Source organism: Amphiura filiformis, chromosome 18 (assembly GCF_039555335.1).
Source record: "Amphiura filiformis chromosome 18, Afil_fr2py, whole genome shotgun sequence".
Taxonomy (NCBI): domain Eukaryota; kingdom Metazoa; phylum Echinodermata; class Ophiuroidea; order Amphilepidida; family Amphiuridae; genus Amphiura; species Amphiura filiformis.
Window position 1 is genome coordinate 35,577,210 of NC_092645.1, and position 24,700 is coordinate 35,601,909.

Below are 24,700 nucleotides of genomic sequence, written 5' to 3' on the forward strand. Positions count from 1 at the left end.
CAATTTTGGCCATCAAACTTTACCTACTCCTGTAGCTACAGTTGTTATTCCTTGTCATTACTTCGTTCAGTTTGTCTGCCTATGTGCGTAGCGATTCTCATAATTTCTTCCAGTGTACTTTTATACATGTATTCCTGTTTGTCTGTCGCAGGTTAGCACTGATGTGGGCCTTAGAATTGGTAATGTTCGGCTATCAAACTTTCCCTACTTCTGTGCCTACTTTAAATTTGTTTGTTGTCCAATGTGCATACCATTGTGTGGATTTACTTGTTTCCCCACATCAAGTTCATGTACCTTGCTTTCTTTTCAGTACTGAATATTGAATTTTTTCCTACCGTACACACCTACTCACCTGCATATACAACAATAAACATAAGAACTATAAATATCCCTGAGTATAAACCAACTCTGAAAGTTGTCCAGTTGGTGCCCTGAAAAAGAATAAGAAAGTCATTCAAGTTTTAAGAATACAATGATTCATAAGTGTTCCCTAGATAGCAGATAATTAAGAAAAATTAGAGGGTATTGGAATGCAACTACTGCTCCAATTATTCATACACTCATTGAAGATATGTACCCCGATTGACAGCCTCATCCCCCAGGGACGTAAAACGATGAGATCAGCGGGGTACCCCCTACCTATAGTCCTCACTATTAAAAACAGTGTCTTTATCTTTGTTTCACCTTACTCTTCATTCCAGAAAAATACAGCACTAATATTTTGGGATTGAAATAATATTACCAAGTTCTGCCAAATGAAACATAGCTAAATCCTAATCCATTAGTTACTTCTATCTGGCAATAAAAGTCAAATTTTATTATTTGGTCAAATTTATGAATTAAGGCCCAAAAACATGCATTAAAGTAACACAAAAAAGTGCAAAATATAGAAAAATTTCGGCATATACTTGAAATTTTGAATGCTTAAGACTTGATTTTTGTGACTCAATTGTCAGAAAACATGCCAAAAATGCATGTTTTTGGCTCTTTTTTTAAAGAAATTAGTAAAATAGTTAACTTTTTCTTTTATCAATAGTTAGTACTAAATGAATGTTTACAATTGAGCTATGTTTCATTTGGCAGAACTTGATAATATCTTTTAATCCAAAAAAATTAGTGCTCTATTTTTCTGGAATGGGGAGTACATGAAAATGTAGTACCGTAATTGTGGGACATCGCAGGCGGTAGGAACTAAAACAAGGTAAAGTCATGTACTGTTCTATGGACACTAGAGCAACTTAAGGTGGTTTTAAATGCAAATTAAAGATCTATGGATCATTTTCATCTTTGGCACAGAAGAAGATTATAATTTTTAATATACTCCCCATTCGACAGTGTTTTCAGCACCCTACCTCCTCCGATTATTGCTCTCCATGGACGGAGAAATTTCAGACCTGGATACTGCCCTCATACGGTTGAAATTGCACATGTCCAAATAAATTCAGAAATGGTGTCAAATCGTTCAAGAACATCACAAATGACCTCTGCTGATTTTCCCGTAAAAAGTTTGTAAGTAATATGGAATCTGTGGCCAAAAAAAAAATTTCACTTTGACCCCCCCAGGGGGGAATTCCACTGGGATTTTTTTTTACGGGAAAATCAGTGGAGGTGCGCAGGAACATGACTCAACATGTGAGTATACTTTTATTGGGACAAATGAAGTGATTTGAGAAAAAAAAACAGCAAAAAAACTTTCAATGTGATTGGTCAGAAGCCAATAGCGACTGCTTGGTTACCATGGCAAGGGTTTTATTACCTTCATAACATGGCCAACATATCCCTACATAAGTACAAACTCACTTGAGATTGTATCATGAAAGGTTTTGGAGATATTTGCAAAAATGTTGGAATTCATGATTTCCCTAAACCTTGCCTTTAACACCACCTTAACTCAAAACTTGGAATAAGAATATTTGGGTGTCAATGTGAGGTAGAAAACATCATGTGTTACAATCAGACCACCCACATTTGATATTCATTATTCATGATGCGACAGAACCCATAAAACAGTTATGCCTCATATATTATATATGTGGCGTGATCAAGTACAATCAGTATGAAGTCGGACATATTCATTTCAGTTTCTTATAGGATTGCATGTGCAAAGCTATATTTTGCAGAAAACCCCATTGAATTTGGACAACCAGTTCAAAAGATATGATCAATTAAAGAGTTTCCAAAAGAAGAGGAAACAAAAGGAAATATTCCCTTTGTTTGGCTATATCTCAAAATCAATATTTCCCACTTCCGACTGAATTTGCTTGATCACATTCACATCACATATAGTCAATGCCTGGGCATTATACTTGACATTTCAGCACAAATAACCTAGGCAGTAATGGCTAGGTCTGCTACTGCTTTGCCTTGTGTTATAAATCAGACATATAGGCATTTAGAGGACATATTCCCAAGATGTTTAATTGGATGTTCCCTCAATAACTGGCTAAGTACTATTATATTTTCTTTTCATTGCATGTCCCATATATTGAATCACCAGCAAGTTTAGAATTCCCATCTAAACCCTAATTGGCAATCTTACCATTCATGCACTGCAATTTTACAAATATATGACCTGCAAAATTTTGCCTCCTTATAACATACAAAGGATATTTAGGTCTTTGGGTAACATATTCAACAAAATAAAACAACTAAAAGCTATTGTTTCAAGCACCCATCAAGCACAAGATTTCTTGATGAGAGATAGAGCCAGGACCTTTCACTTCCTAGGCAGGTGATCTTTAATACTGACCTTTGCTCCTAGTGGTGGCACTCTGAGTTTGTTCATAGCCCTCGTTCTGTTACCGGCTTCCAACTCATTTATGTACAAAGTCTGAAAAAAAAGAGAAAACAGTCTCACATGACATAGGAGCTCAAAAACCATGTACCTCTTCCCCTCCTTCTCTCCATCCCCGTGTTTTTCTGTCTGTCTCTCCCTTCCTCCCTCCCTCCATTACTCCTTCATACCTTTCTGTCTCTCTTTCTCTCTCCTCGCTCTTTAGTTTTCTTCCACACAAAAATTGTTCCCTGATGCACACCTGACAGGCCGCCTTAACATTTCCAGAAGTACGATTTGTAGCGCACCTGTTATTTCAAAAACTCAGCTCCTGCTTCTCCGTTATCTCTCTCCTACCCACCATTCCTTCCCCCTCCAACCTTCCCACTCTTCCTTCTCACTCTGTATCTTCCAAATTTCTCACCCCTCTAAATCTCCATTTACTACAATTTGTGTTAACTATATAACATACACAGCTGTGTCTATTTCTCCTAACACCTTTATCCTTTCCAATTTACTCTACATATTATGTTACCAATATTGTCTATGTTCAAGCTTAAGCCATAACCTCAACTGGGCAATTCCAGTTGAAATCCATACACCCTCTATGAAAGACATTAAGGTTGTGTCTTCCATAGGGGTGATACATTGTATGGATTTCAATTTGAAAAGCCCATTGGGCAGTATAAACTATAATAATATCATATTCCAACTGAAATCAAGAAATGTAATTACAGCTTTTGCCTTATGTGCACACACGCACAGATTTCTAAAATTAGGGCCCACACACTGCCTTTTGGTGAACAAGATATTTTGTTTTCACTAATGGTAAAATCAAGTAAGCTTTCTATCAAAGAAGGAAAAAATAAAAACAATATATGCAGCTTGCACCTTTCTTGTCTTCCATCATAATTTTACAATTATGATTACTAAAAATAAGTTTTACGCATGCATCCATGCAAAATCATTCTTTGCGCACGCATGCCCAACCATTTATTTATCTAGATCACGACATCGTTTTTGGTTGCTATCATTGCAAGGAAACCAAAACAATCATATTTGGTTTACCAATCAAAATATTTCTTTGCTATTCTTTCTACCCAGGGTTATCAAAATATTATAGCTTTGGAAAAAAAGAACTTATCTGTGTAAAATGTAAAACAGCAAAGGTTTATGGAAAAACCTTTTTTTTTTATTTTACAGCATATCTAGGCATTAACAGCAAGAAACTAGATCATTTCCAAAATGGTTCACTTGCTTTGAACATGAACAGCATCAAATTTTATGGATTTTAATATTGTGAGCATAAAGCAAAACAAAGTGAGCCATGTTTTACTTTCTTTCAAAATACAATAATATTGTTCTAGACTCAAGGTAATATTCAGCTAAATCATGGGCGCAATTACATGTAGATGGTAGATGTGTGTGGGAGAACTATTCCTGGACCAGTGGCATATAGCCAGGGTTTTTTCAGGGGAGGGCAAAGGGGGCAACATTTCATGAAAATGGTCAAAAATGGGGGTGTGGAGTTCTCACAGGGGGAAGCTGCTCCCTGGTTATGCCACAGTCCTAAATTAAGAGACAACTAAGGCAGAGGAACGCTTTTGTAGGGAACGATCCATATTTATGCTTATACCAGAGGAATCCGCAATGTTTTTATACAAACTTTTTCACACAGTTTACCCCTCTCTGGTGCTCCCCGACATGATTTCTCACGTGAAAATGTTATGTCCCTTCTTCCTGGGAAACAACAGTCCCTAGCCCTAAATCACCGTTACCCGTATTGATGGTCCCTTACAGGGTGCCACACAGCTCAATTATTGAAATAGTTCACAGATTTGTTGTCATATCAGAACAGAAAAGATATCTTACCCTTCCCAGAATCCTTTGCAATATGATGCATCACCTCATTATAGCAAAGGGCACTCTTTATATTATTTGTACAGGTTCCTTTGTTTTCATATTGAGAATAGACTGGCTAAAAATGGGTTGATAGTCAAGAAATACACATATTGTGCAAGATCTGGATGTGCCCTGTTCAACTAGGGTACTTTTTTGTTCATTTGAGGTACTTTTTGTCACTATCACCCCATGTTGCACCAGACAGCAAATCAGTACAGAAAATTGAAATGGAAAAAATGCATTGTGGGAAGTGTAAGATATCTTCTCTGATTTCAGAACATAATGTAAAAAGCAAAAAGCATAAAGCATAGTATAGACAGCTGTCTCTTGAAAAAATATGCAGTGAGTGCTTATTAGGGGAGAGATGCTACTTACATGTATGTTGAACATACAGTAATTGTGAAGACCTTTTACCAGGATATTTTATATTTCTTTGAATAAAACATCCATGCATCCTGGCTAATGAATTACTAATTAATCACAAGAATTGGCCTATTCCAGTTGAAATCCATACACCCCTATGGAAGACATTATCTTTATCTTCGACACAGAGAGTATAAATTTTAAACGGGATTACCTGAATGGGTGACTCCACTTGAGATCTACACCCCTTGTGTGGGAAGCCTAAGGTCATGTCTTCCAGGGGGTGTATGGTGAATAGATGACTCCATTTGAAATCTACACCCCCTGTGTGTACATTAAGGTCATGTCTTCCAGGGGGTGTATGGATTACAACCGGAAAGCCTGATCCATCATCTTCGTTTTATTTCTTTGATTACAAGATCCATGCCTCCCAGCAAGTAATAATAATTAATTATAAGACTTTCTAGCACCACCATCTTCCTTTTCTAATAAATCTATGCTAATTCCGCCTTTTAATATCCTGTTGCAAATGTCACACATTACAATATGTCCATGTGTTAACGTTGTGGGCACAAAAGCTGTTCCTCTTTAAAAAATGTTGTTCAATATATAGGCTTGGACTGAATTGGAAACTAGAGCGGTTCTCGGCTTTCGCGGTTCTCGGCATTCGCGGTTCTCGGTAGTGTGGGTTGGTCCGTATGTGACGTTTCTGTTCAGAACCTTGTGTGACCCTCCCCCCCCCCAGAAAAAAATCATCCGCCACCACTGGTTATAACAAGGGCCTTGTAAATGCAACTGGTGAGACAGAGCCTCGAATGACGCTTTGTGTTTTCAGTCTGATTTCAGTTCCCTAACAGGTACAAAGTTTACGCATTATCATTAGGCCTACCAAGTATTGTATGTCCTATAATCTCTTATGTATGACATGGATCTTTACCATGATTGTGCAAGCCAAAAAATATCATTTCAATACCCCAAACATGCGTTAAAAAAAGACCATGTTTTACACATGCAACCTCAAGTTTAGACATATAATTTAATTTTCCTAAACCCTCATGCACGGAAAAATCATGCCGCCACCATTGGTAATGACAAGGGCCTTTTAGGGTGCACACCAGTAAATAACCCTCCCTGACTTTCTGTACAGACAGGGGCCGGGAAAACAACTCAGTTCTTCAAAACTCCCCCTTTCTGCAAGCAGACGGTCAGATGACGACATCCATTGTAAAAATTAATATATGGATTTCAGGATTTTTTTTCCAGCGATATTGAAAAAGTTCAACCTATAACCCATACAGCTAACGCCACCTCACAAACAGCTTGGTGTTTCTGAAATGTAACACATTTTGAAAGTCGTCATAAAAAGTCGGCGCCTGCTAAATTTACACAAACAATCTAATTTACAGGCCTAAATGATGATTAAATATGAATCAGGGCCTAATAGTTGCCTTTTAAGCCTTTTCTAATGTATTACATTAAGTCATATTGCACATTTCCTCGTTTCAAATACTGTTTTTTTCCCTTCCAGGGTGTAGCTAGACTTCTCCGTACTCCACTTGCCAATTGTGCTTCTGGCTATTGCATTTAAGCTTAAAACTCTGATTATTATTTGTGCACAATTGATAGATTTTCACATCTAATCTTTTCAGTCACCGTCGCCCTCTGTTTGTTAGCTTCCCAAGTGGACTACTGACTTTGGATTGCGGATAACTTTTTAACACAGGATTCTATGGAGAGTTAGGCCAATTTCTGGCCTAACTAAAATTGGTCATGATGTAATGCATCTTTAAATGAATCTGGCTTGTGATTGGTCCCCCAGATATCGTTATTGATTGAACAAATTCATCAGGACCGTAGAGTAAACTAGTAAACCAGAGTTCGTAGTATCTGATCCAAGAAAATGCACTTACTGTGTATGCGTTTCAACAACCACTGTTGTCTTTGTCAACACTTGATGAGGAGTGACTGCAATCTACTGACAACCAACGCTAGAGGGATATGTAAAATCAGGCGGTTTTTGGCGATTTTAGCCATTAAGCCCCCCCACCGCATAAATCTGAAAGCCCTCTGAGCCCCCTCCTGGAGACGCTATTGCAAAATCAATGGAGAGAAACTATACTACCTTGTTTCTTAATAAAATGTAACGGGGTACATCAGGCAACTATGAGAGCCAAAAAAGGCCTCAAATTGAGCAAAGAAAGACATTAATTTTCACGTGCATTTCAACCAAGACGCTTCATTAGTGGTGTTCGCCCTTAATGTCATATTATCATGACCGTTTTATTTTGTTTTATGTTAAGGGCTGGGGTATGAACGTTTGGACAGTATTTATTGTGGGACATTAGAGCACATCAGACATATCGAATTGCATTCTGAATACTAAGAATGTCCTGATATCAAATAATTTTGATTTTTTGAAATTCGCAATGTAATACATTTTATGACAAATCATTAAAATTGATATTTTGATATATAACAGTCCTCGAAGTAAATTTTATAAATTTAATGATACATTCTTTAAGTATATGTAGCTGGGAGGAAAGGCCGACGATCAATTCAAAATTTTGAGCTTTCGTATTGAAGATATGGATTCCCCCCCCCCCAAAAAATAGGTCTTTTTGGGAAATAAAATCCATATCGTCAATATATATGAAAGGTCAAAATTTTCAATTGATCGTCGGCTTTTCCTCCCAGCTACATACACTTTAAGAATATGTCATTAGATTTATAAAATTTACTTCGAGGACTGTTATATATCAAAAATTTGAAAAATATCAAATTTTAATAATTTGTCATAAAATTTGCATTATATCGTGAATTTCAAAAAATGAAAATTATTTGATATGAGAAAGACATTCTTCGTATTCAGAATGCAATTCGATATGTCTGATGTGCTCTCATTTACAAAAAATACTGTCGAAACGCTCAAAACGCTCATTCCAGATCCCTTAAGTATATGTCATATTACATGTTTCACATTTGTACGATTTTAAATAATTCTTTATCATGTTTATAGGACATGCTCTGTTATATTTTTATATCCTCTTTTCATTCTTGAAAAGATAGATCATGCTTTTATTTCACCCATTGGGTATTTCTTTATTAATTTGTGTTTATATGGCGATTTCAAGTGGGATAATAACTCCTGGATGACGTAAGCATAATGTTGATAGATTTAAATATCATTATAAATAGGCACTTAATAATAATGATATTGAAATAAATTGATAAATAGATAAATTAATAGATAAATAAATAAAAGATATATAAGCCTAGATAAATAATAAATAAATGATAAACTAGGAGTAAATTGCAAACATTAAATATCTTAGATCAAATGAGCATTTAATAAGTTTTTGCGACAAATATTTTGCCCCTTCTTGTACGTTTTATCATTATTTTATCTTTTACTAATTTTTTTTGGGACATGCTCGCTTATTTATTTTTTATGTGTTCCTCTTATCATTTGTGAAGTATTTCTTTATTTTTGTTTTAGTACAAGTGATCACTGAGTATGTTTAACTGTGGAAATATCGGTAGATAAGCTGTTTTTTATTTCACCCTTGAGTATTATTTATAAGTGTATCAACATACATTTCACATGTCATGATTTTTCATTGTTTTATTTTAAAGCAATTCTTTATTGGGGTGCATGCTCTCATATATTAGGTGGTATTTTTCATGTTCCTCTTGTCATTCTTGATAGATGGCTGTTTATTTATGTCGCGTGTTAAGTATTTTTTTAATTTTTGGTCGAAGTGTATAATTATCATCACATGCTGTACGCTGTTTATTTATTTCGCCCTCATTTTCTTTACTTTTGTTTTTAGATCTTTAGTTCTTTATTTTTGTTTCTGTGAATATCATCCGAAAAGTAGGCCTTCTGCACATTATGATTTTTCCTTGCTTTATTTAACTCTTTACTGGGGTGCATGCTCTCTGCTGGTTTTTTCATGTTCCTCTTATCATTATTGACAAGATAGCACCTGCTGTACGCTGTTTATTTATTTCGCCTAAATTATTTCTTTACTTTTGTTTTAGATTTTGAAGTTGATATCATGATATCACACGCTATGTTTTATACCAACCGCATTGTCTGGTTAAAGACAGTTCTTGTTTTAAATCCTGAATACAATGTCAACATTCAGTTCGTTCACCTCACAATGCGGTGCGATGTTATATAACTGTATATATTGCAGGGTTGCCAAACCCAGCGATGTAATAGGCCTAGGTCAATAGGATGAGTTTTGAAGATTTTCCTCGCGACAATTTCCTGTCCTATAGACACCAATTGATGGTTAAGAAAAATATTGCATGACTTCTCAACATTGGCTTACGCGACTTCTGGTAGTTTTTATCTCATAGAAACCAACGGTTGATAAAAAAAATATGGGGCGAATTTTTCAATGATTTGACCCGCGGTTTGCCCTCATTTGTTTGGCAACCGTGGTCTGTGTTAAGTGAATATATTTCGGTAAGAAAATAATTATCATAGACCATGTAGACAGAACGGACAATAGTCATAGGCGCTCTCCTCCATTTTGAGAAATATACTTTTACACACACACTACATTTATAATTAAAATGATCAGCCTTAAAGTTTTACCTTTTAGTGGGTTAAGCCAAACCTAAGTGGATGAAATATAAATCAACACTTCTGGCACTGATTGGTTTCCGTAGTTGTTATATGGAATACTGAGCTGTCTGTAGCTACAAAATTGTCTGCAAATCGGCTTTTGCCGGGCCTCTCTTTTTCGGGCGTTTTTCTCATTAAATTAGGGTCCCGTTCAAATAAAAAATAAACTGGTGTCTAGATGTAATCACAGTTAACACACCAGGAAAATTATAGAATATACAACAACCTAGTTACACCTGTAGACTGCGAACAAACATGCACCTGGCCAGACCTGGCCGTAAAACAAAGTGTTCTCCCTACGGATACCCTTAAGGGTCACACGAAAATTGTCTAGACCTAAATTGAAAAGATGCTCATGCACCAATAACCAGGCATGGGACTACACATTTATGAAAAAGTCTGGAAAATCTGGAAAAGCGTGTAAAATTGGACAAAAACACCTGAAAATGGGCTGAAAATAAATAAAACTGCCGGAATTTTGACATCAAAAAAGACTGGTTCCAGAGTTTTGACTGGAAATTCTCATGCCTGAATAACACACATACACCTTTTCTGCTATCGCCTTCAATCAATGTGGCTGCAATTTTATTTAGGCCTATTAATTCGATGTGGTCTGATTTTGTTCATGTTCTGTTTTCTATCTTATATAGAGGCCTACCAGTAAAATAATGTGTCTCCAAATTTTGAGTTGAATTGCTTCAGCGGTTTTGATATGAGAAGTGAAAATGTGTAGCAAATAACCTGTTATCGACACGTGATTTCTAATTCAACACTGTGTCGGGGAAAAAAATATGACAATCGATGCGTGTCGAAACTCGTAATGAGATGAAAAAAAATGCTGAAAAAGTCAATAGATAAGCTTAAAATCACACCGATATGAATTACATTCACAGACTTCCAGTGTAAACACACTTCCTGGTTCGTTCTACTTCCGGGTTGGGGGTAATTTTCGACTTTCTGATGAAAACATGATCGTACGGTAAGCTTATTTGGACAAAATAGCATGGAAATTTCATTTTTTTTTTCTTTTTTGATGAGTGTCGTAAAGTGTAGAAAAAGGACAATTATTTCTTTTGAAGTGTCGGATTTAGGGCCAAATCGACGATAATACGACAATCGATAACAGGTCTAATAGCAAAATTATACCCCATAGGAGTATACATCTGGTTGTGGTTGCCACAATGCACCATGTTTTCATTCACACCATCTAAATGAAACCTCAGGCATTAAATTTTACTGAGGTAATGAGAAAAATATGAGCTTTTTCTGATACCAAAACCCAAGTTTTGATGAAGAAAATGGGGGATGATTCTTGATTAGCCTTAGGTCCATCAAGTCTAGCATTTTACCTGATGAATAGGAACTCATCAAATATAGTCATACTCAACCGGACTTGTTTACTTCAGAAATAAATCACTTTTTAAAATAACATGGGAAAAAATCACTGGGTCTGATAAAAATTCTTGCAAAAAAATCTAAATTTGATTCCATACATCCAAAACTAATAAATTTTAGTCCATTTTTTAAGTTCTACAATGACAGGAACCGGTTGCTGTAGTTTAATTAGGTCTCCGAACACACCAATCTAAAATTGGGTGAAATTGACAATGGCCTCGAGAAATTTATTATTGCTACATAAAATTATTACATCATAGGATGCACACAAAGACTTCTCTTTGTTTGCTCTCAATAGGAAACTTATTAAAGCCATGTTATAACATTTGCTTAGGATGCCCTGAATGTTTTTCAAAATTCTAATTTTTGCATGATTGTAATGTACTTTAGTGAACTAACATACATGTACCCTGCAAAAATTGTAGTTGTGACAAAAATCTGAGATTTCAGTTATTACAATCACAATATTAGTCAAACACATACGTGATGCTCATAACACTGTACGTACATAGTGCACGGGAAGAGAAAAGGACCAACATTAGTCATGACCAACAGATTGACACGCATTGGCCACGCGCTGGTATTAAATAGCGATTTTTGTTCGTTTTTTCTTATCTGTTTTGGTCAAAATTAAAAGAGGGCATGTCTGACAATTTTCTTTCTAATCCATGGAAATGTTACAATACCACTTTCAAATCAGGTCGGTAAGTTAATTGAGCACATAAAGTAGGTTATAACTACCTACCACAACATTTAAATAGTGAACTTATTTGTTTCGTCTTTATCTGTTTGGGTCAAAATTAAAAGGGGCGTATCTGATGGTGAAAACTAACATTATTTTGTGGAAAAAATTCAATTTTCATTCTTATGGAAATGTTACAATATAGCTTTTAAATCAGGTCGGTTCAGTTAATTGAGCACATAAAGTAGGTTATAACTACCTAATAACTACCTACCACAACATTTGATAGCAAATTTATTTGTTCATTTATTCATTGCTTTCTACATAGATTAGGTTGACTCAGCATGGTAAATTAGCGAGCATTGGAAATGTCATGAAATGGGCTAGTCCAGTCAAAATCCATACACCCCCTATGGAAGACATGACCTTAATCTCCCACCTAAGGGATGTAGTTTTCAAATGAAATCACCCATTCAGGTAACTCCATTTGAAATTCACACTCCATGTGTGGAAGATTAAGGTCATATTTTCCACAGGGGGTGTATGGATTTCAACTGGCATAGTCCAATGCCATCAATCAGCGCTGAAATTGCCTTCTAACCGTACATGATTTATGATACTTCATTTTATTTTTGAACCTGTAAATTTTATGAGCAATTAAATTTTGCCAAATTGATCTTCCAAAGTTCTAGATCAGCTACTTTTCTAAAAATACATAAATTTTAAAGCATATGGGAAAATTACAAGAAAATTCTCACCAGAAAGAATTTTTAAATTTGTTAAATTGGTAATTTATAAAAAAAAGTTCACATCAAAATAATGATTTTATTCTATAGCCTACAGATAGATCATTCAGCAGTCTATGTTGACTGCTTCAATCCCTTGATCACGAAGCACTGATGACTATCATGAGAGCTTGCCAATAGTTCTGCGCAAGATTGAATGATCGGTCTTCAATTTCATTGTGTATATTACTACATGCACTAGAATTCATAACATGCTCATCTATCAAGTCACAACCCTAATACATTTGTACATTTATTAAATGACCTTTCAAAATTTGGGTACAAAAACTCATACTCTGTAAGTTGAGGTCAAATTTTACACTATGATTGTTTTATTGAGGTTAATGTACTATGCCATTAGGATGAGGTCATTGTGGTCCATAGTGATGGACTTGATTGACACAGCAAGTATTACCTGATCCATTGGGCTATTCCAGGTGAAATCCATACACCCCTTATGGAGGACATGACCTTAATCTTTCACCCCGGGAGTGCAAATTTCAAATCGAGTCACCCATTCAAGTAGTCACATCTGAAATTTACACTCTCTGTGTGGAAGATTAAGGTCATGTCTTCCATAGGGGTGTATGGATTTCAACTGGAACAGCCCATTCAGTGGCTGTGCCAGGAATTTCTTTTCGGGAGAAATTGAGGGGGGAAGCCAGCAAAGTGAATTTCAGGGGGGCAAATTCAACTAATTTTGAACAAAATTGCCGCAAAAACTGGAAATTTTGTTTTTTTTACTAGGGGAACAGAGGGGCAAGAGTTCTGACTGGCTAAACTACTGCTCAGTATGACCCCACCTACTTCCATGTATTTTGACATATGAATAACACTTCTATCTTCCTTCACCCTTTAATGTTTCTCTACCTTCAATTCCCACATCCTATATGCTGGATTCATACTTTCTGCCCCTTGCCACTTGCTTCATCATGCCGCTAACCACCGCTCTAAAATCGTATTCCGTTCTTAAACGTCAGAGCGGCACTGTTCCTAGTTGACTTGAATTCAGCTCCTAGCAATCTGCTGCTTTGGGCAAAGTGTTGGAGTGATCGATATATCAACTTGCCGCTGCTTACCGCTGGCGTTTCTGGTGCAACTGCGCAATGAAGCAAAATAATCATCAAAACAGCAAAGCTGCATGAAAGTACCAGCATTACTCCCTCCATATCAATTGCCTAACACTGACCCACTCTGCTTACCTCTACTTCTAAGATGACATTATCTATCTGTTTGTTGGTAAAGAAAGGTGCCGCCTCCACTCTTGATTGCCGGAATTGAGTCCCCCTCTCTGTCTCCATCATCTTATCATGCTTCTTAAGAATTTTTCTGAACCCTGTGAAGTTGAGGTTCTATGGAAAAATTAATGCCACAATTACATAAATCATCCTAGGCAATAGATTTTTATTTACATGGCCAAACTGCATTGGGGTGAGAGGCAAGGTCTCATTCATATATATATATATGTGACCTGCTACCACGAAATGATAATTAGGTCGCAAGTTGGTAGTTTAGACATGACATGCCCTGGCTACTTCGTTGGTGTTCTTTGTTTGCCGGGCACCTGTTCAAGACAGTAGTATGTCCTTCGTGAATGGGGTACATTTTTTTCCCAAAAAGACCTTTAGAGAATATTTGTTGGTGTTTTAGGGGAAAATATCCATATATCTTTAATACGAAAGGTCAACATTTTCAATTGATCTTCAGCTTTTCATCCCAGCTACTACATACATTTTAAGTACATATCATTAGATTTACAAAGTTTACTGCGAGGACTGTTAAATATCAAAAATATCAATTTTTAATCATTTGCCATAAAATGTGTGTGTATTATATCACGAATTAAAAAAAAAAATCAATCATTTTATCAGGGCATAGGAAAAATATTTCCTGTCTGGGAACTTAAACTATGTTGGTTAAAATTTTCTGTGAAATTCATGAGTGCCTTGTCGCCGCCTCTTAACGATTGGGGTCCAGGGGCTCAAAAAGCTTAAAAAACTCATGGATTTTAGACTTTTTAAAGTAAGAAATCACCATTCTGAGGCTCTAATTCAGGCATGAGAGTGAGCTTTGATAAAAAAAAAACTCTGAAATATCATACCTGCCAACATTGAAAACCTAGAAAACAGAGTACATGATGAACATAGTATCGCCTCTGACGGCGGGGTTGAGGGGGCGAAGCCCCCAAAGCTAGAGGGTTTCTACACTGTAAAAACCTTTGTAAGCCCCTTCACAGAAGACACATTTTATAGAAAAACAACAATAAAGAACAAGGTGAAAATGAAGCCCTAGGCTTTTATACAGTTGAGGAGGGATTTAAACTCCATATCTAGCAACAATTTCAACACATATTTGATGACTACAATGAAAAAAAATGTGAAAAAAACATTCTGGGATCTGTTCTTACAAGTTTGAAAAATATGCTTCCTTCACACAGAAAATGTGCTTTTAAAAATGCAGTTTCCTATACTTTTGTACATAACGATCATTCGTTGAAGCCATTTTTTGGCTTTATAACAAGGCCTACGTGACTAATAGGACATTGATATGATGCACAATACAAAGGTGAAAATTTAAAAAAAAATCCATTTTTTCTTAATTTTTTCAAAGTTTTTGGTCACTGTAGAGAACCTCTAGACCTATTCTGAAGGTTTGCATTTCAGGAGGGATTTATACTCCATATCTGGCAACAATTTCAACACAATCATTTGATGACTGCAACCTTTGAAATATGAAAAACATTCTGGGACCCGCTTTTACAAGTTTGAAAAATATGCTTCCTTCACATATAGAAAATGTGCTTTTAAAAATGCAGTTTCCTATACTTTTGTACATAACGATCATTCATTGAAGCGATTTTTTGACTTTATAACAAGGCCTACGTGACTGATAGGTCACTGATATAATGCACAATACAAAGTTAAAAATTCAGAAAAAAAAAATCCATTTAAAAAAAAACATGTCAAAGTTTTTGTTGACTTTGGAGAACCATTAGACGTATAATGAGTGTTAGGATCATTCCTAGTTATTTTGAAAAAATTGGAAAAAAATTACAAAAAAAATTACAGTTTGTTATCCTTACTATGCAAACCACTAACTAATGTTTACCTCTTCATCTATCACATTATTTTACATGCATTCGTTTTCTATGCATTTATAATATGTGCTAGATGAAGAGGTAAACATTAGTTAGTGGTTTGCATAGTAAGGATAACAAACTGTAATTTTTAATAATTTTTTTCCAATTGTTTTCAAATTAACTGTGAATGATCCTAGAATTTCAGAATAGGTCCAGTGGTTCTCCAAAGTCGCTGAAAACTTTGGAAAAGAAATTAAAATTAAAATTAAAAAAAAAAAAAAAAAAAATTTTTTTTTTTCAATTTTTTTCTGTGACCTCCAATTTTTTTTTCTGGGAATTGGCGCGCTGCTACCATGGATTTCGAGGGCCTGCATTTTAGAAGTACATTCTTCAGTATTCAGAATGCAATTTGATATGTCTAATGTGCTCTCATGTCCCACAAAAAATACTACCCAAACACTCATACCAGAACCCTTAATGTTGCAACAAAGTATGCCATATCAACATTATCAGTATGCTTAGCTAAAGAGCATATTATAGTAATGGTAATAACTCAATTTTCAAAACTCCCAACTTTGGTCTGAGTGGATCAGAATGTGTCCCACTCTTCCGTACCTGATAATTCTGCAACAAGATAAGACTGAGGTAAAACTCGCTGAACGCCAACTTGACATCGGCCAGTTTCTGTCGCTGTGATTTGTTCTTATCCAGTTCCAACCGCGGTTTTGCAAACACCGTGCTGCGACGCCTGGCGAGGCGCCCGCCACCGTGTGCACCGCCTTGAATCCACTTGACGGATTTCATCCTGGAGTTGAGCAAAGTTACGCATGGCTTCTGCCACTTTTTCTGTGAAGGAAACATGAAGAAAAGAATCCTGAGCTTCAATTAGATTCTATCTCTGCGCATTACAAAAGTAATTTCCAGACGTGTGTCTCTTTGAGAGAGAGAGCGGCGTGGTCCAATGGTCATGGTCTTTAACTTTGGTACAAGAGGTCCATGGTTCGATTCCCAGTGGAGGCAAATTCATATATATTCCATTACCTGCTCTCCACATTACAGCATTTGAATTGTGGGGGCAGATGCAGGTGACAAAGATCTCGCAGACAGTTCCGATCAGGGTAACACCTGGCTGTTCGTACACCCTACATTTGTTTGTATTGTGGCCCCTGGGCATTATGGAAGAGCAGTGGTTTAACATTGAATGATATACCCAGGTTAAATAAGATGCACAGAAAGTAAAATGAGGAAAAAGGCTGGAAAGTGCTTTTGAATATTATTTGCTAATTTGCATAATTAGCCTAATTAGCATGCAAATATGCCAATTAGGTAACAACATTTTATGTGTACAGTTTAACTGTATACTTATCACTATGAACCACAATGGTCTCATCCCAATGGCATAGTTCAATAACCTCAATTAAACACTCATAGTGCAAAATTTGACCTCAAGTTGCAAGAGTTTTTGTACCCAAATTTTCTAAGGTCATTCAGTGAATGTACAGATGTATTGGGGTTAAAGAACGGTGCCCTGATAGATGAAAATGTTGTGGATCCTAGTGATATACTTACCTGAAAAGAATGTGTTAACCTTGGAAAGTTCTTTATCACATAACTGGAAAAACTTCTCCTCAAATTTGGCATAAAATCTTTCAATGTCTGGTTCACTGGCAACTGAAAGGAACAACCAAAATTCAAATTAATATTTAACTGGCTTCAGATACTTTTTATTTAGTGGTCAAAAGTGTGATGCCTTTCCCCACCCAACTCCCTTTGCAGCACTTGCCGATATTGGGTTGAAGACTGACAGGGAGGTGCAGCCAAATGCATGGGTCCCTTTCTTTCTTTCTTCAATTACCTTTTACATGTGCACAGTGTCATCGCCTCGATATCTTCATGGCAGAAATCGCCATGGTAGGTTGAATCCACAGCCACGCATGGCCATTTTGTTCCGACCTTTGAGACGCATAATGAGTCAAGGGACATCCGACTAAGGCTACTGACAATAGCCCGGTGACTGACCTCGCTGTGTGTGAGTGAGCATGGTATACGCCATAGGTCATCTGCTTTTAGACTACCTCCACGATTGGCCTATACACTGTGCTATAGTTCGGCACATATAAAATACTAAGGTTTTGAGTTCAAGACGCAAGCTTCTTTCTCAAGACGCAAGCTTCTTTCTCAAGACGCAAGCTAACGACTATCATATCCGTTCAACACATGTTCAAGTGCAAGGAACCAAATCTGGTTAGACTAAATCAATTACGGGATATACTTATCATTTTCTACCCCGGTATCCAAAGATTTTACTCTGAATATCAAATCGTGCATAGCACATTCATGTGTATCGATCCCGGGTATTGATTTTAGTTAATCTCTGCCGTACCAAGTAATTATTGGCCAGGCGATGTCGGTGTGTGCAGCCAAATGCATGGGTCCCTTTCATTCTTCAATTTCCTTTTACATGTGCCCCATTTTTTATTATTTACCTCATATAGATTTCTGTCATCTGATTGGTTGAAAGTGCAGTCATTGAATTAACTATGCCCTCAAAATGAACTATGGAACGGTCATGGAAATGAACTATGGTCCGGTCACGTGCGTCCCGATCAAACTGCGCAATCGCAACATCCACATATACATCCATTCGGTATATAAAACAAATATTGACTGCTTTATATTCGGGACATGGTTAAGATTATAGGCCCGTGGTGATCTCAAAACCATGCTATGACCCAAGGCGCATGGCCTATAATGCTCCTCAATAGCAGTCAATATTTGTATACTGTCACCCAATTACTTTCTTTTTAAATCATTTTTAGCAAATTGTTAGTGAATCTGTAACAAAATGTTCATGTTTCTTTTCAAAAGAAATGCTCACATCTAAAAACCACACAGTCCTCTTTAAACTAGAGGGCACGGTGGCTCAGTGGTTACGGCCTTGGACTCATAATCTGATAGCTTGCTCGACGTGCGTGGGTTTAATTCCCCATCCCACCACCGTGTTGCGCCCTTGGGCAAGGCGCTTTGCCTCGCTTGCTTCACCCCACCCAGGTGTAATGGGAAGCTGTTAGGGGTAGTCACAGTCGTTGTACTGATGGACCCTCGCCCACTTGTAGGCTGCAAACGTGGTTCCGACATATTCTAATGACGGCGAATAAATGTAAAGCGCTTTGAGGCTGTTTACGGCATAAAGTGCTATATAAATATCTATATTTATTTATTTATTTATTTCCCAAGTTCAGAGCTACCTCTTTTAAAGTTGTGAATGTTTCTTGAACTGATTTGCACTATTTTGCAAGATTTACCATTTTTACCGAGACATAGATTATTTAGTTTATCCTATCTAATCATTTATTAACCCATTTTCCATGGTGATCAATTCGCTACCATAGTAACCGTGATGTAATCAGACTCTTGGTAATTATAATGACTACAAATAAAAGTACAATCCTATCTTATTTGTCTGATTAATGCTTGACATTTTACATTCACAGTTTGTGTGGGCATAGTCAACTGAATTTTTCAGAGTGTCTTCCCCTCCGACTTGTTGCTGTGGCATACTGGGCTATTCCAGTTGAAATCCATATGCCCCTATAGAATACATGGCCTTAAATCTTCCACACAGGGAGTGTGAGTTTTAAATGGAGTTACCTGAATGAGTGATTCCATTTGAAATCTATACCCCCTGTGTGGGAGGTTAAGGTAATGTCTTACATAGAGGTTGTAGGGGTTTTAACTGGAATACCCCAGTATGTTTTGCATGTACATGTACTCTTTGCCATTATGACAAACAGAGTGACAATTTTGCTGCACTGTGTTTTTCCCGAAGAGCGGAAAAACACAGTGTTTGCTGCGACGAAAAAAATGAAAAGTCTGGTTTTATACTGTCTGGCTATAAATATATAAGCTATAAGCTGTGAGAATGTCAATCAAGAACGTAGATGAACAAAGAGTATTATTACGACCAAATTTCAGTAAGGGACAAAATGCTTTAAGTGCCCGGGAAGCAATTATAATGGGACAAAATTGACAAAAAGTTGTATTAACCCTAACACTGGACCCTGCTTTTTGGGATCGGAAGTCAAAGAAGATCCGAAAAAGTCAAGGAGAAGAAGAATTTTGACTTGGCACCCCGGATTCGAACCTTTGACCCCTCGCATGCCAAGCACACGATCACGGACCGGTAGCTACATCGGGTTATTGCTGCCCGCCAGCAATTCCGTCGCATATAACACTTAGGGTGATTGCGCGCATCGCAGACCCTGGGATTCATGCATGCATGATTTTTTCATCGTAAGATTTTTGGGTGTTAGGGTTAACTGTCAGTCCTACCACAATTTTATCAAATATAGCATTAAAATTGCAATTTTCATCTTATGAGATAAATTTGAGCAATATTTTTTGTATGCCCACTTTTTACATTCTCAAGCACCCAGGCAAAATAAACAAAACATTTTTTCAGCAAACAATATTTTGGGCCTGTCAGTGGGACGATTTCGAAATTTTGACCCCTGCCTCGCAGGTTCCGGTACACCCCTGGCTGTTTCGTGCATGTACATATATCTATGCAGCATCTTTTTATGCATGAACCAGCACTTTGAGTGAACGCGTGTGATTTGAAGCTGCAGCCTATGAAATAAGCACTGACATCACTGAGATTTCAGGCAATATCAAAGTGCCACACAGCGTCATCATCCCTCTTCGTGTCAAAAATTGCCGTGATAGTATGGCTTAATCCTCTCGCTTTTTCAAAAGCTACGCATGGCGATTTTGTTCGAGAGATAGGCCGAGCGACTCAGGCTAAGCATACCATTTACACAATATGAGATACCACAGAGCCTGCCGCAGAGTTTCTATTCTACGCTTTGCGCATGATCAGTACCACATGGTGTTGCCATTATAGAAAATTTGATTTGTTGTCAGGTAAAACGCAGGTTTTGTTTCCAATACACTAACTCGAAATGCAATACACTAATTAGCGGGGCCTTGCTGTTTGCTGTGGATATATTTTACTGCATTTTATAAGTAAAGATTTTGAAATCAAAAGTCAAAATTGTGATATATTCAACTGTTTGAGAAATGAATTATAAGGAACCCGTGTAAGATCCAGGTGCTGTATCTTATGTACATTATCGGCACACTATACCACTTTCTTTATCTGCGTCAATAATAGAATATTGATTTCAATCGAATTGAATGCATGTCTCCATTTTGAGTTTGTACTACACCACTGAGCGATCTAGCGATCGATTTCTAGCCAATCAGATAGGCCTCCTTTTCTTGTGTGTTCGTGAAATACCAATTGCCCGTCGCTCACCAACGGAGTATTAAGTTTATATTTAATACTGGGTGTCGACACTGTGTGCCATTTATTCCTGCCCTCACTACAGACTAAATGTAACCATAGACCATGTAACAAACACCACTGCATTCAAAAGGCCAAACTTGCTCATCATTTACTACAACGATAAATCACAGTTTATATTAAATAGATACTGTTTTGTCAACAAGCTGTGTCTCTGCATAAAACCCATGATAAATGAGATACAATGATACCTGATACTGTTTTCGAGATAAAATCTATGTCTAGTTCATCTTCATTCCCACCATGTACTTTTCTGTTACAGCTCACTACGTAACAAAACAAGTTCTACAAGCATCCCAAATGAGCAGGTGAACCTTTGCATATGATGGAATAAGTCGTGCCCATCTCTCTTTCGGAGCGATTTGGGCCAACTAAATTTTGCAATCGATTGGGGGGCATGTGCAATGGAAAAAGCAGGCACCCATTTATACACCTGGGTGGGGAGAGGCAATAGGGGTGAAGAGCCTTGCATTCTCTTGGTCGGGCTGACGTCACAAAGGGGAAATAGCCTTGTAAAACCAGTGTGCGCATGTGCAGTTCCCCTTTCTCAAGCTGATTGCTATGCGCACGCTTGTGCAAAGGGGACAATGTTCCTGGATGTCCGACCAAGTGAATTTAAGTGCACAACATGTTGGCCATAGGATTCGAACCCACAACCATGAGCGACCTTAAGTGACCCCTGTTGTTTCTCAAAAATTTTATGTTTTTTGAAATTTACATAAACTTATTACCTCATTTTGTTCCCTGTCTCACTGAATCAACCCAATTTTTAAAGCGCTCTCACCCAATGACCCTTCTTGAGTGTCAAAGAAAAATCTCACGGAAAGTTTAATTTCCGCACATCCCCATCACTTCCAAAATTGAGGGCCTCCCCCCAAATGCACAGGATATGAAACACTACCTGCCCGGGGGGGTCACTCCCATTGTGGCCTGTACACCATCCGCGATAATCAACTTTTGGAAAGCACCCTAAAGAAGGATTTAACCCTTGGCTAAAGCGATACCCTAAACCGGTAAACGCACCTGTTTTCCCACCCTAAACAGGGATTTTATTCCTTGCATCAAATGTCATACCCTAAATTTCATTTCCGCGTATAAGCAATTGCAATTTTGCCACCCTCGGACTCACCAAACTCTACTCCGGACCCCTACTTCTTAATTTTCTGCAAGTTCTGGGGTCCCTGCGGACACTGGAGTGTTTAGTTCTAGCGCTACCCCTGAACCTGGTTGAGTTGACAAACATCCAAAATAGGGGGATAAAAACATGTTGACATGAGTGAGTGTTCAGCATTTTATAAACACGTTGTTAGATGACATTCATCTGGGAATCCAGGTCAACTCAATACAAGTTCATTCACGGGATAATATATCATGCTGTACACACATGTAATATTATGTTTGTTTGCTTATGTAACCTTAGCTAGGCCCTATATCACTATTCCCTGGATAAGACTAGATACGTGCTGTGATCCATCACAAATCTTGGTCAACGTGCTGTGTTCCCTCCGCCAATCATTTACGTTAAATGTTACAATGAGATTGGCAGATTGTGGACTTGACCTACAATGTACAAGCTAGCATGCTTAACAAGGGTTGCCATACATTTGTCCGGGACATTTGTACACTTCCAGGTCAAAGTGTGGCAAGAACCATGGTGTGAGACACATTAACCCTGCTTTTTGCTATCAGAAGTCATAGAAGAAATGAAAAAGGAGAGAAGATGAACAAAGAACTCACTTGGTATCCTCCGGATTTGAACCTTAGACCCCTCGTGTGCCAAGAACACGATAACCGAATGGTAGCCACAGGGGTTTTGCTGGCCCGGCCAGCGATTCTGTGAGCATATAGCACTTAAGGGTGTATGCATCATGGGATATCACATGGGATTCGTCCATACGCAATGGTTATCCTTGTGGTATTTTGTGGTCTGTAGCCATGTTAGGGTTAAACATTCTAGTACATTTGTAGCCTAAATTTCTAGATAAAGAAAATATACCAAAAATCTGAATGCCTTTAAATACTGAATCCAGCATGAAATATCACTAAATTGGGGATGCCACACTTTTACAGACCAAGGCATTATTACATTTGCTGGCAGAGAAGAAGAACGGCTGTGATTGGCTAATGCGTCGGACTATAATAACAACATACCAGTCAACTGATAGGTCAACTACGCATCAAAGAAGCAGCACTCATCAAAGCCCGGTGTAGATCAACATTAACAGAGCCCATTAACAGAGCGCATTTTGTCAATCAGAGCAAGAATGTCATACATTGTACTTCTTTGGAAACTAGTGTAGACAGTAAATAACTGCACACCATCTATTTTGAGGTTTTAAGGTGGCTGCAGGCACTGCTCAAGCATTAAAAAATGCTAATTTGACTGGAAAGAGCACCCATAATTTTAGGTGCTTCATTGTGACTTTAATTTAATGAGCAATTTGAAATTATGAGACTTGCAAAAGGTTATGAAAATGATTAGAAAACAGTGCAATTTTTAGCAAAGTGCAACACTTTCTGATGCATGGCAAGCCATTCGAAAGTAGCCCTTTTGAATGTTTAAGGCACCTTGTGGCAACAGTATGCCTGCAGCAAGATGCTCTCCTGTCCACATGAACTAGATCAAGATGTCAGCAATCCCAGGGCAGCAATGCTTTCATGTGCTAGTTTTGCGTTGTGTGTGAAAGGGCAAGGACCGATTTGAACAGTAAACTTGTGCTTGAGTGTTATGAGGGTTTACATACTAGTGCTATCATGCATTATCGGCATATCAACTTGAACATTCCATACTTTTTGGTACATGGAAAAAAATAACCACTTTTGGAAGAAAAAAAAGCACTCTTACATACCCATTGTAAAACATTTAGGAAAATGTGTCTTGAAAATTAATGGTATGGAAAAAAATAAGCCCTTCTGTAAAAATATACATGTACACCCCTAGCACAATGCTTTACACAAAGAACCACACTTTTTTAAAACAGAGTTCAATGGGCAGCAGCAGCACCAAGAATTTATTTTCAGGGGGCATTGGGGGAAAAGTGAATTTCAGGGTGTGGGGCAAAATCGACCAATTTTGAGCAAAATTGCCACAAAAAGTGGACATTTCTGTAATTTGTGATTTTTACTGGGAGACAACAGTGGGGCAAGAGTTCTGACGGGGTATTCTCCCCCCCATCGTGGGTGCATGGCGAGATAATCTGGAGGTACACTTTTTTGTCCTCAATTAGAGACACACAAATATGGCCAGTTCAATAAGAGTCTCTTTGGGTTTAATGTCTTTGATAAAAACACGGATGATCCATCACTTGCAACACTGACGAAGACTTCCCAGCAAACACAAAAAATTCTGCATTTCTTTTTTTCAAATCACACGATTTTACAAATGCGCGCGCGAGCTTTGAGACAAACCTTTTTCTTTTTTGGGGGGCCTAAGCTGGATTTAGGTTTGGGTCAAAAATGTTATAACATTTAAATGTCAGGTTATATAAAGGTCATGAAAGCATTGCCAAATGCTATAACAACATTTTTTTTAAATTTGTCAAAATGTTATTGTAAAATATTTTTGGCAAACATTTTTGCAACTTTTTTTCCAAGACCTTAGACTTCAATAATGTTACAATAGAATGTTTTACAGCAAGTTATCAAATGGTTTAAACCCTATAAACCTTTATATAACCTGATATTGACATTTGCTAGGTTACTCTGTACTATTTTAGGCCC

At 37.4% G+C, this 24,700-nt stretch overlaps 1 protein-coding gene across 1 annotated transcript in view; it reads right to left on the reverse strand.

Moving 5' to 3' along the window:
* Positions 1-24,700, reverse strand: part of LOC140140164 (xenotropic and polytropic retrovirus receptor 1 homolog) — a 55,709-nt gene that overhangs the window by 17,323 nt on the left and 13,686 nt on the right. Inside the window, 6 exon segments of the mRNA XM_072162024.1 lie at positions 353-431; positions 2,750-2,830; positions 13,739-13,888; positions 16,231-16,368; positions 16,370-16,461; positions 17,185-17,286. Of these exon segments, the coding sequence (XP_072018125.1) occupies positions 353-431; positions 2,750-2,830; positions 13,739-13,888; positions 16,231-16,368; positions 16,370-16,461; positions 17,185-17,286 (642 nt within the window).